The sequence below is a fragment of the Martes martes genome, assembly GCF_963455335.1.
Source record: "Martes martes genome assembly, chromosome: 9".
Taxonomy (NCBI): domain Eukaryota; kingdom Metazoa; phylum Chordata; class Mammalia; order Carnivora; family Mustelidae; genus Martes; species Martes martes.
Window position 1 is genome coordinate 117,566,681 of NC_137896.1, and position 15,297 is coordinate 117,581,977.

Here is a 15,297-nt window from a genome sequence, read left to right on the forward strand (position 1 = left end):
TACCAGAGGTTACCAGATGTTACCAGAACAGGATGTGGGGTATATGGAAATCTGTGTACTATCCTTTTACTTTTTATGTAAATTTAAAACTCTTCTACAATAAAAGGTGTACTTAAATATTTCTCAAATACAGTCTGGGCACCAGGTGACTACATGCTTATGTCCACAACTGTGCTTTTATTACAGGGTGCTGGTGACAGTTTCGTGGGGGCTTTGGCCTTCTACCTGGCTTACTACCCAAATCTGCCCTTGGAAGAAATGCTCAGGAGATCCAATTTCATCGCAGCGGTCAGTGTCCAGGCTACAGGAACACAGTCATCTTATCCATACAAAAAAGACCTGCCACGCGATTTGTTTTGATTGCTACTAACCCTAAAATAAATGTACCTGGAAATAAAATGGACTGGGGGGAGGGAGGTGGCCTCTCTCAGCCAGCAGCTTACTATAAAATATCCTCTTCGCCTTTCTTTGCAAATATGTTCATTTCCGAAGTCATTCTCAGCCTTTCATTTACTTTTTTATAATGATGATTTCTTTACTTTCCGTGTATTTGCAAGAGCCAACCAAAAATTAAGGAATCCACGACTGGGACGTGTATAAACATTACGAGGATCAGGATCAGCAAACTCACTTGCCAACAGATCATGGATGCTGTGTGGCCGCCACGGAGCAGGGCTTGTGGACGACAGTGTCTAGAGTCCGAGCAGAGAACGTTAAGCAAGGGAAGGGGGCACATGAATTGGGCTGTTCAGGCAGTTCCTAAGAGAGACGGTTGATATTCAGGGTTAGCGTTGTTGAAGCTTCTGTTTTGCGAGAGAAGCCAGAAGTTTGGATGTTTATTGAAATTTCTTCAATGCTTAAGTATCAGCAATTGATTTTTTAAAAATGTAAACACCACCTGTGGGCCACATGCAGCGCTTGTGCTGAAGAGACAAGTCATTTAAGCCAGATTTTAAGCTGTTGGTTTGCTTTTTTTAAAATGTCGATTCATGAGTCACAGGCCCTTTATAGCAGGCTTAGGTAGGACCAGGTGAAGGATTTTTCTTGTAACCCAAAATGACTGTGTGTAGTTTCAACCGAAAAATAGCCAAGATCTCCCCTATTACAGCTTTGAGCCAGAGATTGAACAAAAGATGCCCGAAAACAGCTGATTGACTCTAATGCCACAAGCCCCCGGGGACTCCACAACTGTCTACTTCTAATCCCAACTTCAGAAAAGCTACTCTCGCATGTCCTCCACGGACGGACTAGGCCACGGAGAGGGAACACCTGTTACTCTGGAACATTGGTTTCGTCCTGCTTGAGGCTATGGTAAGCAAGCCATCATTCTTCTACATAAATGCTTTAAATGGTCTAGAATACGAACCAGCAAAACTCAAAAGCTGCCCTTCTTCCATTCAGTCAGAAATGTGAGGGGAAAATGGAGTATTTCTGAAAATCTGTAGGAAACAACAGCTTGCATCAGAAAGTACGTCAGTCTGGGTAGGGCAGTCTTACCTGAACATTAGGGATTATCAGTGGGATTTCCAAGTTGGTTGGCTGTGTGCTGCCATGCCCCAGAAGCCCTACTGCGGCTCTATGGAAATACACCATAGCTCTTCTTTAAAAAAAAAAAAAAGAAAGAAAGAAAGAAAGAAAGAAATCTAGACAATAAAGGGAGTCCAAAGCATTCCTAGAAACTCCCAGCTACTGCTTCAGTGACTAGAGTTTGAAAATACGGGCCAATGTCATTTTTCCTGATTTTATAAGCATAAAACAGAAGTTCTTGTGGTTTCTTTTGTGTTAGAAGGCTGGTCCCCTTCTTATTCCTGTTCCCCGTTACCATCTCTGTTATTACACGGGAGTTTTTTCAAGATCACTCTGGAGACTGACTCTGCGTTTCCTATGAGGTACAAAGAGGAGCAGACTGGAAAGTTTTGCACAAGTTTCACTATGGAAACTTTCTTTTATACGAACAATGGTTATTCTTTAGTGATGTAGTTGTTTTTTATTTCAAAGAGTGGGGGAAAACATCACCAAGAGACAATAGCACAGGCTATTTTAATATTTTTTATTAAGGGCTATAAAAATATCCAGAAAGATAAATAAATGTGATGCAATGATATATGTCCTAATATGAAGAACTTTCTTTCGGTACATTGTTTTTCTTCACAATGGCCTTCAAATCACAGGAGCCAGTGATTCCGTGCCATTTCCTCTTCTTTTATAACACGCTGCAGAATTTCTGAATCAGTACCCCGCCCTCAGTCTTCTCATTTATAAATCAAATTCATTTTCAATCCATTGTTTATAGGGAACGTATTTTCTTCTGTTCCACAAAGAGAACTTTTGTTTTCACTGAAAGAGAAAAATGGGTTGTAGCAGAACGCTGAAGGTTTCATCACCATTTTTAAATAAATACCTGTATCACACCACAAGCACTCTCCTTTCTCTGATTTTACTATTCCTCTGACATGGGGATGGAAGAGATTTACAAACTCAGTTCCTCGATCCCAGAGGCCAGAGAGACCTAGAGAAAATGGGAAGGAAATCAAGGGACGGCTCCCCAGCCCATCAGTGGTGTCTTTGGTACCCCACAAGGTTATTTCCCACCCAGTGTGAAATATCCAAATCAAAAAACAAAACTAGGAACAAAACATGGCAAACACTCGAAGTCTGCACCCAGTTAAGGAACACACTTGCAGGCGATGGGCAGGAACAGACTGAGAGCTGGACTCCAGAGAAAAAAGCAACAAGAACTGAGCAGACCAAGGAAGAAACGGCAGTCTGGCTGGAGGAGTAAACACACATCAAATCGTGTACTTCCAGAGATGGCTTTTGATTTTCGAGTATGGTAATAGAATGAAAGTTATAACCCAAATCTCATTATTGAAAATACCATAACAGAGTACACTCTCTGAAACAAAACCAAAAGTACTGATTTGCCTGGGGCGCCTAGATGGCTCAGTCAGTTGAGCATTCAACTCTTGGTTTCAGCTCACCTCGTGATCTCAGGGTCAGAGATCAAGCCCCACTTTGTGCTCCGTGCTCAGTCCAGAGTCTGTTCAAGATTCTCTTTTCCTCTCCTTTCCCCTCTAACCCTCCCCCGATAACGTGTGTGTGCGCGTGCACACGTGTGGACACACATGCTCTCTCTCTCTCTCTCTCTAAAATAAATAAATAAAAATAAAATATTTTAAAAGGTACTAATTGCCTGGATGAAAGATCAGAGACCAGGGGCACCCAGGTGGCTCAGCGGGTTAAGCCTCTGCTTTCAGCTCGGGTCGTGATCTCAGGGTCCTGGGATCGGTGGCATTGGGCTCTCTCTTCAGCGAGGAGCCTGCTTCCCCCTCTCTCTACCTGCCTCTCTGCCTACCTGTGATCTCTCTTTCTCTGTCAAATAAATAAGTATAATCTCAAATTTTAAAAAAAAAGGAAGAAAGATCAGAGACTGGATGCTGAGCAATAAGGTTTTCACTGTTCCTCTGATGCCTTATAGCACTCCCCAATTAAAAAAATAGTAATAGGAACATTAATTTGGCTTCATGTCATAGAAAAAATAGGGAGGGGCGCCGGGGTGGCTCAGTGGGCTAAATAAAGCCTCTGCCTTCGGCTCAGGTCATGATCCAGGGTCCTGGGATCGAGCCCATCGGGCTCTCTGCTCTGAGGGAAGCCTGCTTCCTCCTCTCTCTCTGTCTCTGACTGCCTCTCTGCCTACTTGTGATCTCTGTCTGTCAAATAAATAAATAAATAATCTTTAAAAAAAAAAAAATAGGGAGCCTGGAGTTGAAAAGATTGCATTTATTAAACCCTGGCTCTACCATTTACATCTGCTGTGAGTCCTTGGACAAATTTCTCACAATGTTCTGCCTTCAGTTTGCTTCCCTAAGAGGGGATAACTCCAACTCCCTCACAGGGCTGTTGCCAGATATACAGTTGGGTTGAAATGACACACTGCTATCCATAATCATAAACAGAAACTAATTTTCTGTCAAAATATTTGCTGCCTAATTCGTAGAAGAATGAATCTGTCAAGTTCTTTCTTTATATCTAACCTAAATCTATTCTGCTTCAATTAAAGTCTATATTGTCTTGTTTAGTCATCCAAGGAATCAAAACTGACAAGTTTTCATTTTCTTTATGGTAAGCCTTCACATATTTAGCAAAGTTTAGTAAATTTACGCCTCAGCCTTTAATCCTCCTTGGAAATCAGCATCTTGTTTTATATGAGGAAAAGGAGTTTGAAAAGACAGAGGCTGGTTCTAGCCAGATTATATTATGAAATGCTCAAATAATTGGGAACTTCTCTGTGTCCTTACCTGATTTCCTTTATAAAGCAGACTAACAAAACATTACCCTTAAACTAACTCTACTCACTGCAGTAACATCTGCTGGGAGGACTGCCAAGCTATTTGGTACCTTGGGCAATGGGGCAGGCCCCTGGGCAGACATCAGCACGCTAGCCTGTGGGGCATTCAGGAGGTGGGCAGAAAGCCAGGCAGTCCACTGTCCCGGAACTATCTCTTCTTCTGAAAAGACAAAGTCATGCTGTCCAGGCTTAGACCATTCCTTATCAGAAAAGTTCTAACAGTCTGTTTGAAATTTATATATGAATCTTCTCTCCCACTTTCAACTTAGGAACCGAACTGTTCATGGCTGTGTCCTTTCCCAATCTCAAAACTCAAAATCAATCTGACAAATAATTAGTTCCTAACAACTCTACACTAAGGATGAAAATCCTCATACATTTTCATACTGGAAATATGAAAGGTTATTCAAGTAACATGAATGTTGCACAAGTTCCTAAAAATAAACCCTAAAGGAGCTAAACTCTAGAAAAACGATTACTTTACTATAAAGTTCATCACTTTGTGTTTTTACCAGCTGATACAAAGAAATCAGAGGGAGAAGAGTTTCACACCAACTCAGTATCATATTGCTGTGGTCTGAAAAATTTGTGCCCCCCTGCCCCAAATTCCTATGGTGAAATCCTAACCCCCAAACACAATGGTATTGCGAGGTGGGGCCTCTGGGAGGTGTTTTGGTCATGAGGGTGTGTTCATGAGCGGGATTAATGCACTATAAAAGACCCCACAATGCTTGCTTGCCCTTCCACTATGTGAGGACACAAGAAGGCACAGGCTACGAACCAGGAAGGCGGCCTTCCCCCAGAAAGCAACCGTGCTGGCACCTTGCCCTTGGGACCTCCCAGGCCCCAGAACTCTGAGAAATAAATTTCTGTTGTTTATAAGCTACACAGTCTGTGGTATTTTGTTATAGCAAACCAAAAGGACTAAGACACATACCTGTCATTCCAATTTTTCTACCATACGAGGTATCATCCTGAAATCCAGACTCTCAGTCATTAGGTACAAACCGGGAATTCCTTTTTTATTATGGTAAAGAATGACCAAAACTGTAACACCATAAAAACAGCAGGGAATTTTATCCCCGTTAAAGAATGGAAATCATCCAATTTTACAACGGGGCTTCTCAGAGCCTTTTTTAAATGCGTCTTCCCACTGGTACAGACCTTTTTTTTGAAGGTGATATTTTTATTTCTCTTAGTGATGAACGGAGCATAATGAATGGTTCAATGGCGGTTATAAGACCTTCTGTACCAACTCTGAAGGCAGCTATGAATGTAGCTATTAGCCAGGATTTGTGCTAATATCCTGCCGAAGTCATGCACTGGTAGGTAGGTTTTGGTCTCCTGTGAAACCTCTCATTAATAGGTCCCTATACAGAGTGGTTTAGGGCCCGGGCTCTGGAGTCCAACAGTCTTGAGTTCAAATCTCTGTGACATAGTTTAGTTGTGTGTCCTTGATTAAGATCCTTGGCATCAGATTCGTCATCTGTAAATCAGAGACTACCTGGAGAGTACAGATGGTCGTGTTCATGACATCTGAAGATAAGAGGCTTGTGCAGGTAAGCAAACAAGATGGAATTTTCCATTTTGTCTGACCACTCACAAACACTAGTTTGTCTCCTTTCTTTCGGGGATCGCTGTCTTTTATTGCCTATGCTGTTCTTTTGTTGTTGTTTCCAGGGGGAAGGGACATTCGGTTCCTATTATTCCATCTTGGCCAGAAGTGAGAGTCTATGAGTGCTCATTCTTAGTTAACAAAAAAGGTGATTATGAGGTTAAGCATCCGTCTTTTGTTATATAATGAATTAATTTTGGGTAATAAGATTGCAGTACCAATTCAATTCTGATCACCAACTGGGTATCTTACAATTTAACTCAATTCTGTTCTCTTTTCATGCCTAGCACAGCCATGGCTTATGGTCCCAAGAAGTATCCAAAGCATGCGGCGGTCCACAGCAACTGGACGCTGGATGAACTGACCACTGTGCTTGCTCCTCAGCCATCTGCTGGTCCCCATAAACTGAGAAGAATGTCTCCCTCTCATCATTTTCCTAAGGAACAGACTTAAGTACACCCTAACAGGAGATGGAGTAAAGAAGATCTGTATGCAGGGTTTTATTAAGACTGATGGCAAGGTCCGAACTGATGTAACCTACGCTGCGGGTTTTACGAGCCTGGGGAGAATTTCCGTCTGACGTAGGACACCAAGGGTCACTTTGCTGTTCATCATGTTAAACCTGAGGTCAAGCAGCAGTTGTGCAAAGTGAGGAAGATCTCTGTGGGGACAAAAGGAATCCCTCACCTGGTGACCCATGATGCTTGTACCATCTGCTACCCTGATCCTCTCATTAAGGTGAAGGACACCATTCAGATGGATCTGGACACTGCAAAGATGATGGAGGCCGTCAAGTTTGACACTGGTCATCTGTGTATGGTGACCAGAGGTGCTAACTGGGAATAATCGGTCTGACCACCGACAGAGACAGACACTCAGGCTCTTTTGATACAGTTCACCTGAAAGATGCCAATACAAGAGCTTTGCCACCAGCTCTCCAACATTTTTGTTATTGGCAAAGGCAACAAACCATCATTTCTCTTCCCCGTGGAAAGGGTATCTGCCTCACCACTGCTTAGGAGAGAGACAAGAGACTGGCAGCCAGAGCAGTGGGTCTACAGGTGATGTGACTGGAATCTTTGTACTTCAAACTAACACAGCATGATTAAAAAAAGAAGAAAAATCTTGATACCAGCTATCAGTGATTAGTAACTCAGGAGCGGCCAGATGAAGTGACACATAGGGCAGGTACGGGGAAGGGACGCACAGCCTCTACGCCTTCTCCCAGCAGGTCACTCTCCCATAGTCACTGCACGGTCAACAACCCAGAAGCTCCAGTACAGTTCTTATTCAGAAGCAATTATCAAGAGGCTGTTCAGAATCAAGGGCACAAAAATGAAACCAATGGCCTGAAGTTTTAAAACAAATAATCTGTTTGCTAGTTTACTTTATATAAATCTTCTCATGAAATCCAAAACTGGGCTTCTACCAATAGCAATAAGCTGCTGTCTTGTATGTAAGCAGGCAATCTGGCCTTGGGAACACTTGTGTCTTTTGGACAAACACTTCTATCAACTGAAACCATTTATATATTTTTTATGATTTTTATTTATTTATTTACTTACTTATCTGACAGAGAGAAAGAGCTAGCGAGAGAGAGAGAGAGGACAAGCAGGGGGAGCAGCAGACAGAGGCAGAAGCAGGCTCCCTGCTGAGCAAGGAGCCCAACACAGCCCTGGATCCCAGGACCCTGGGATCATGACCTGAGCTGAAGGCAGACGCTGAACGACTGAGCCACCCAGGCGCCTCTCTACTGAGACCATTTAAAGTTACCATTTATTATGCCATTTTAGCAGACGGTACAAAATGGAAAACGACACTTCTTACCTTCCTGCACTAATATATAGATACCACACTACTTTAATTCAAATCTGGACCTAACCGCTTGCCACTGTTCGATGATCCCAGGAGAATATTCCCTCCCCATCTGAACACACTCTTTTCTGTTTCCAGAACAGTCTCACTTATTCTCGTTATATGGCTGGTTTCTTTCCCAGATCCACTCTATCTAAAGGCTAGGCTAAAGGTGGAATCTGCCTCTCCCCACTTTCATAGTGTATCTCAGCATCCTGCTTGTTTCCCTCAAAGTACTGAATAGAACATCATTTTTTCTTTCTTTTTCTCCCTTCCACACCAGACTGCAAGTACCAAGAGTGCAGACACTCAGCCTGAATGTGTCCTGGTGTATCCCAGCACCTGGGACAGCCACTGGCACTACAGTAAACGTTCAATACTCACTCGCTGACTGAAAGCTAGAGAGTCAAAGGGCCTACAAAACCGCCAAGACATGTTGCACTTCAGTCTGGAAAGGGCAGCAAGCCTTGAAAGCATCTGAATTTATTGTGGAGTAATTTCTCTGAATCTTACCAATTGGATCATAATGCAAGAGAGTCAGTTTCTCCCGTAGTCGGCTTCTCTTAGTGTTGAAGGAGTAACCTGTCCCAGCTTGGCTCAGCATTTTCACCAGAATGGTTCTAAGATTTAAAAATAAGCTATTATAAGCTGAGGAAATAGACTAAAATCAGTCATGGGAGGATGGCACATTTTGAGAACTCTGTATAGTAGTATTAGCTGTGGGACATCATTTAGCCCTAAGAAGGTTCAGTTCTAAGACAGCCTACATTTTCCATAAACCACAATTTCAACGGCTCTGATACCCAAGGTTTGTTTCATTATTGAGTGCCTTGGTAATCGACTAACCAATCAACAAGATAAAACCACATTGTGGGAAAAGACTCAGACTCCCACCACTGAGAAGAAGCAGAAGTCAGGAAGGGGGAAAATACAAAAGTCCTGGTAACCCTAGCTGGCCAGTCAGGAAGTCGTAAAGACGGCTATCTCAACAGAGCCCTGTCTTCCAGGATGTGCAACAGGAGAACAATCAGAAGAGACAAAACAAAAAGACTGGAACTTTTACATTGCTAACATGTAAGACCTTGCTCTCCTTCATATTTCGTTTAACTTACAGTCATCCCAAACATAAAGTTCATGTTTTTCCTCACTAGTTCCTCACTGCCTTTAATACCTTGTACTGTTACTTTTTCATGTGTCTGGCTTCCCTATGCAGACCAGGCTATTTTATTTCTCATCTAGTTCCAAAAAGAGTCTGTAGCATCTACTAATACATTACATATCTTTGCCTCCCTTTCAATGTCCAGCACAGTGCCTCATATATTAAGAGGCACACAATATTTGTTAATTAAGAAAGACAGCAGACATTCATTCAGAAAGATTTAACAAATACCTATTAAGTGCTTACTCTGTGGAATGCACTAGGGAAAATGTGGAGCTCTGTTAGGCTGCCCCTCCCCCCTCCAGGGATCAACAGAATAGTATGGAGGTGAGTTGTATATATGAGGTATATAAGGCAAGACATATTTGATAGATGCTCCAAGGATACAAAGAACATGAAAGGCAGGAGTACCTCCAAAGAAACCAAAGGCAAGGGAGATTCCTACAGAACTCTGAGTGGGGAATTCTAACATAAATAACTGGACTGTGGGAAAAGCAAAATGAATAAAACCTATATGGGAGAAAACACTAACTTACATATTTTTCATTAACTTTCATCCAAAAAATCTAGTTTTATGATCTGTGATGTGTCTTGGGTTGTAAGCAAAGGCTGTTTTAGAATGTTCCTTTTTTTTTTTTTCTGGAAAAGAATTTTCCTATTTTTAACACATAAAATCTTACTTCAGTTATTATCTACAAAATTTATTTTGAGATGCCAGTTTGGTATTTATAGTATCTCTGGTATAGCATGGAATCTTTAATCTGTGCTGTTTTTGAAATGCTTATTCCATGAATGCAAAGGATTACAAAACTCATTAAAACTGACTCTATAGTTCAATCAAATCACAGCTTTTTCAGCCAGATCCCTGTCCTCAGACAAATGGCCCCCAGTCCTCCCTCTGAAGAAGCAGAAATATGGCGGTAATCCAAAGAGAGCATGGGAACCCTAATGACTTGTTTAGGAACAAGACAGCAAGAGTTCCTTCAATTATTTGAACACTCACTTAAGTAAGTCAGTTGGGCAGGAGGGGAAATATTTTTTCAAAGAGTTTACAGAGCCAAAACAATTCACCAAGTAAGTAAGCCTCGAACCAACTTTCAGAAAATCAAGACCAAATGCTTAATTTAACATAAGGATGTGTTGGCAATGGCTGGAAAAACAAACCAAACATAAACAAATAAAGTTTAAAAAAAGAAAAGCCTTACTTACTTTGACTTGCTCTTGGCAACTTTCTCGCAGAGAGGAAGATTGAAAGAGAAAAGAAAATATCAACTTATTATCTTTCTTATGCAAAGTTCATATTAATGTCTGTAATAAACAGGTAAGTGATGAAGTATGCAATGGGTTGTCACTCAGGTAACTACTCCCTAGCTTGCAGAGATCCCGCTAGGATTCTAGAAAGAAGACAAAAGATCCAATAAGACCAACACATTCTGGATGCAATGCTTTGCACAATCTCTCTTCAGTTGGACCGGTTACTTTTCAAATCTCTCTAAGATCTGTTCCACATGTTCCTCTTCTACGGTGCAAAATATTTGCCCTGGAACAAGCCACTGGTTTGACAAGTTAACCCATGCAAACTGCAACCACCACCACATCAGGTGGAGGAGGGAAACTAACCTAGAAGTTGGCCTGGTGCAGGGAAGAGAGAGGACCTGGGGAGACAAACACTTCTTTCCCAGCCCAGCTGTACTGACTTAGGGTAAGTTACTGCCCTTCTCAAGCCATTTCCTCATCTTCGGAATTTGAAACGAGTTAACTAAAAATTCTGAGGGTTTTTTTCCCAGTTAGGACATTCGGGAATTGTGCTACCACATCCGTACGGAGGGAGGGGAAAGCGCCCCATTACTGCTGACCAGACTCGACCACCGCTGTCTCGGAACCCACCCGACCAAGAACTAGTGCCGCAGACCCCCATACGCAACCCGCCCCGCAAGGCGCTGCGCCGCGGGGCATGCCGGACGCTGTAGTCCTGAAGGCCTTGGAGAGTAGTAGCGGAAGCCTCCCCGGCCGGCGCGCGCCCTCGGCCCCGCACCGTCCCGACGCCTTCCTCCCGCCCTCGCCGCAGGCCCTGCCGCTGCCCCCATCCCCACTTACAGGTGACCGCGGACAGGAACATGCTGACAACACGCTCGCAGCCTCCTAAACGGGCCGGAGTCGCTCGACAAACAACTGCTTCCGGGGCACAGGCCTGTTCCGGAAGAGAACGTCGAGGAGCTGCCTGGAGCCACGCCCCCCCACCCCCACCCCACCGCCGACGTAAACCTCCCGTCCTGTCGCCACCTGTGTGTTGTGTTCAGCCCAGGCCAGGCATTTTACTTCTGTGGTGCTGGAGGTTGGAGTCCCCTTCCCAAGCAAAGAGAGAGTTTAAAGCGCTCCGGTTCACGCCCCAAGCTCTGCGTCTTATTTCTAGGTCAGAGTTAGGCTTTTCCATACTTGTTTCACTAAATAATGGCCATCACCAGCATTAAAGCCGCAAAAACTTTATGTGTTTCTCAGCTGCTCCAGGCTCCACGACAATCCCATATTTCCTTAAAATGTTGCCTTCTTTTGCCTCTCGCCATCCAACTTCATCTGGTTAAGAGCTGCTCTCAGTCCCTTTGGAGTTAGAAACCCCGCCTGAATACCCCCCATTCCTTAGTCACCTGTTGGATTTCCAAGACGGCACCACCTTGTGCATCTATGTTAACTGCATCCCAGCACCTCGTGCCTGTAAAAGGGGCTGTATAACAGATTTCGGGCGCTCACATAACTTGCCTAATGTCACCGAACCAGTCAATGGCAGAGTCAGAATTCCAACTCAGGTCTTGTCTGATGGCCAAGACTCGTCTTTCCCACCAGACATTGGGACCTACTAGTAATCTGCATCTTCAGTTCTTCATATTGCTCTGCAAGGAACCCGGGCTCTTTCAACACCAAGAACTTCATCTGTAACCTCATTTCCCAATAATCAGGACTTTGGATTTTTTTTCCTAATCTTTGGTTTTGTCTAGATATTAAATCTTACAACCGTGTGAAATAAAATTCAATCTCATGGATTATCATCACAAAAAGTAATAAAATTATTTAAAAGAAAATTTAGCTCTTCAGTACAATATAATTCAACTCTTTTTCTTTTTTTTTTTTTTTTTAATTAGGACTGTACTTGTCCTTAGTACCTTACAGTTTTTTAACCCTCTAATGATTTTTGGTCCTCTGATAACCTGACTCTAACAAATGAGTACCCCTAAGTGCCCAAAACCTTCTTTGCATTGTGCAATTCATCTGCTGATAAAGAGTTTTAGGTGTTCAAGAAGGTCAGGTTTCTTATCTAGGAAATTCCTTTAGAGGATATACAAGAAAAGTACACAGAACTGGAAGTCAAGAAACATGCATTTTAGCCTTTGTTCTGTCCTTTGGAAAGTCTTTCAACTATTCACACCTCAGTTTCATGCTCAGTGGGGCATTTATTCAGTGGTTCTCATCCCTGATGGTATATCAGAGTCACCTGTGGTCTTTTAAAAATCCATTTGCCGGGGCACCTGGGTTCTTCAGTGGGTTAAGCCGCTGCCTTTGGATCAGGTTATGATCCTAGGGTCCTGGGATCGAACCCCGAATTGAGCTCTCTGCTCAGCAGGGAGCCTGCTTCCCCCCTCTCTCTGCCTGTCTCTCTGCCTACTATGTGATCTCTGTCTGTCAATTAAATAAATAAAATCTTTAAAAAAAAAAAAACCATAAAAAAATCCATTTGCCACCACTGAGGCCCAGAGTCTGAATTTTCCCCAAGTTTTCTATAAGAAAAGCATTTCGAACATATCAAAAAGTTGAAAGGATAGTGCAATGAACACACACACTATATGCCCAGTTCAACAAACGTTGACATTCTGCTATGTAGTCTGAAAAATATATTTTATATATATGGTTTTTTGCTAATCTGTGTGAAATTAAGTTGCAGATATCACAACCCTTCACCCCTACACATTTAAGTAGGTATGTGTCAAGACTAAGATTATAACAATAATAGTATTTTCACTCCTAAAAAATTAACAATAGTTTCCTAATATCTAGTCCATACTCAAATTATATTTTATAGCTGGTTTCTTCAAAACCAGTATCCAGTCAATGGATTAAGACAGCTCGCTCTCTCTCTCTCAGAATCTGGCATCCAACTTTTGCCTCCCTCCTTCCTCCTCTCAACAGAAGCCACTCTGGTGAGGGCCTAATGATCTTTACAGTACCAAGCCCCATGGTCAATTCTCGAGCTTTCTGTTACTCAGCATCAGTCAGTATTATTTTACACAGTGGCTCACTCCTTGAAAAAATTCCTTCACCTGGTGTGCAGGTATCCACTCTCTTCGTTCTTCTCTTTCCTCATCAGCAATCCTTTCTCTGTCTTCACCTCACCCACCTTCCAGTGGAGGCATGCCCAGGCCCATGCCCAGGCCCATGCTCAGTCCTTAGATCTCTTCTCTGTCCACACTCATTCCTTTGGTGGTCACAGCTAGTTTGGGTTTTGAAAAATCTAGGGGTTAAGGATTTCTAAATTTATATCTCCAGTCTCAACCTTTCCTCTGGATTCCACATGGGCATATTTAACTGCCTACTTGACATCACATGTCCAAAATCAATTCCCAAACTTGCTCTGTATCTCTAAGACTTCCTCTATATCAGTGTGTGGCAATTCCATTTTTTCAGTTGCTCAAGTAAAAAGCCCAGGAGCCAAATTGTTACCTCTTTCTCTCATGCTGTATATGCAAACAATCAATAAATTCTGTCATTCAAATGTCACCTAATCAGTAAAGCCTGGCCACAGAAGGAAAGGAACACACACACACACAGACACACACACACACTCCCTATTCTCCTTACCTCACTTTACATTTCCCTACACCACTTCTCACCATTTAATATTTTGTGTGCGTATTTGTTGATTTCCTTATTATCTGTCTTTGTCCACCACAATGTAAACTTCCTAAGATAAGGAACTTTGTCTTATTTCCTCACTGCTGTATCCTGGTGCCTAGAACAGTGCCTACCACATATATTGACTAGCTGCTGAATGCATAAATGAATCTGAGATAAGACAGCATCACACAAATGTTAAATTACTATTAAATATGTTTAAATAGCAAACAATGATAAATGTACTAGTCGTTTCAGTGGATAAATTGTACTAGTGGTTTCAGAGTTCAGGAGAATTTATAAGATTGTGGGGGGCTTTGGTTTTTTTTTTTTTGTTGTTGTTGTTGTTGTTTTTGAGAGACAGACAGAGTGTGTACACTGAGCAGGGAGGGTCAGAGGGTGTGACAGAATCTTAAGTGGCTCCATGCCCAGCACAGAGCCTGATGCAGAACTCAATATCACAACCCTGAAATCAGGGCCCTGAGATCACGACCTGAGCTGAAATCAAGAGCCGGACACTTAACTAAGCCACCCAGCCTCCCCTATAAGCTTGTTTTTAAAAAGAGATAGTAGGGTGGCACTTGGCTGGCTCAGTTGGAAAAGCATGTGACTCTTGATCTTGGGGTTATGAGTTCAAGCCCCACACTAGGTGTAGAGATTAAGTAAATAAATTAAAAATTTGGGGGCACCTGGGTGGCTTAGTTGTTAAGCATCTGCCTTCAGCTGGGATCATGATCCCAGGATCATGGGATCGAGTCCCACATTGGGCTCCCTGCTCAGGGGGAAGCCTGCTTCTCCACTCCCCCTACCTGTGTTCCCTCTCTCATAGTGTCTCTCTCTATTAAATAAATAAATAAAATCTTTAAAATAAAATAAAATAAAATATTTTTAAAAGAGCTATCGGGGTGCCTGGGTGGCTCAGATAGTTGAGCATTGGTCTTTCGATCTCTGCTCATGTCTTGATCTCACTGTCTTGAGTTTGAGCCCCACACTGGGCTTTGCACTAGAGTGGAGCCTACTTAAAAAACCAAAAATAAATAAATGAATGAATAAAAAGAGATAGCATATGAACTATTTCTTGAAATTCCTGGACAGAGTAGAAAGGAAGTAATGGCTTTCTAGTCTCATTACTTCAACCTGCATCCACCTGTTATTTACATCTAACACTTTGTTGGCAGTTGGTAAGTGTTAATTACAATGTTTATTAATACAGATGCGATTCATGATTTGGGTTTTGGGGTGGTTTTTTTTTTTTTGCCTGAATTTACATAATGAGCCCTCTGTGCCTCTGTGCCTTATTAAAGTGTAGAATAATTAGAGAATCCCGGCAGCCCAGGTGGAAGGGGTGAAGGCCTTGGGGGAGGGGCGCGCATCTCTGTTATGGGGAGGTGCTGAGTGGGGGAAAGATACAGCTGTTTCACCTGGATTCTCAGCCCAGGA

General features: G+C 42.6%; 2 protein-coding genes and 1 pseudogene across 5 annotated transcripts in view; 2 read left to right on the top strand and 1 right to left on the bottom strand.

Annotated features, from left to right (window-relative positions):
- Positions 1-1,605, top strand: part of RBKS (ribokinase) — an 83,742-nt gene extending 82,137 nt beyond the window's left edge. For 2 of the 3 annotated variants that reach the window (XM_080812667.1, XM_080812668.1), the window contains one exon: positions 187-1,605. In XM_080812667.1, the coding sequence (XP_080668793.1) occupies positions 187-360 (174 nt within the window). In that variant the 3' untranslated portion in view covers positions 361-1,605. The remainder of the gene's footprint in view (positions 1-186) is intronic. The other variant, XM_080812669.1, reaches the window with a different exon arrangement.
- Positions 1,292-7,028, top strand: LOC308348534 (small ribosomal subunit protein eS4-like; annotated as a pseudogene). The gene is made up of 2 exons (XR_013968497.1): positions 1,292-1,311; positions 6,251-7,028. The product of XR_013968497.1 is annotated as a small ribosomal subunit protein eS4-like (transcript).
- On the bottom strand, positions 2,243-11,916 carry MRPL33 (mitochondrial ribosomal protein L33; the record flags this gene model as incomplete). The annotated part of the gene is made up of 6 exons (XM_080813667.1): positions 2,243-2,337; positions 4,399-4,508; positions 8,331-8,437; positions 10,186-10,204; positions 11,074-11,167; positions 11,815-11,916. The coding sequence occupies 6 exons, from the start codon at positions 11,914-11,916 to the stop codon at positions 2,335-2,337; spliced, it is 435 nt and encodes a 144-aa protein (XP_080669793.1). The 3' UTR covers positions 2,243-2,334.
- Positions 11,917-15,297: the final 3,381 nt, after the last annotated feature.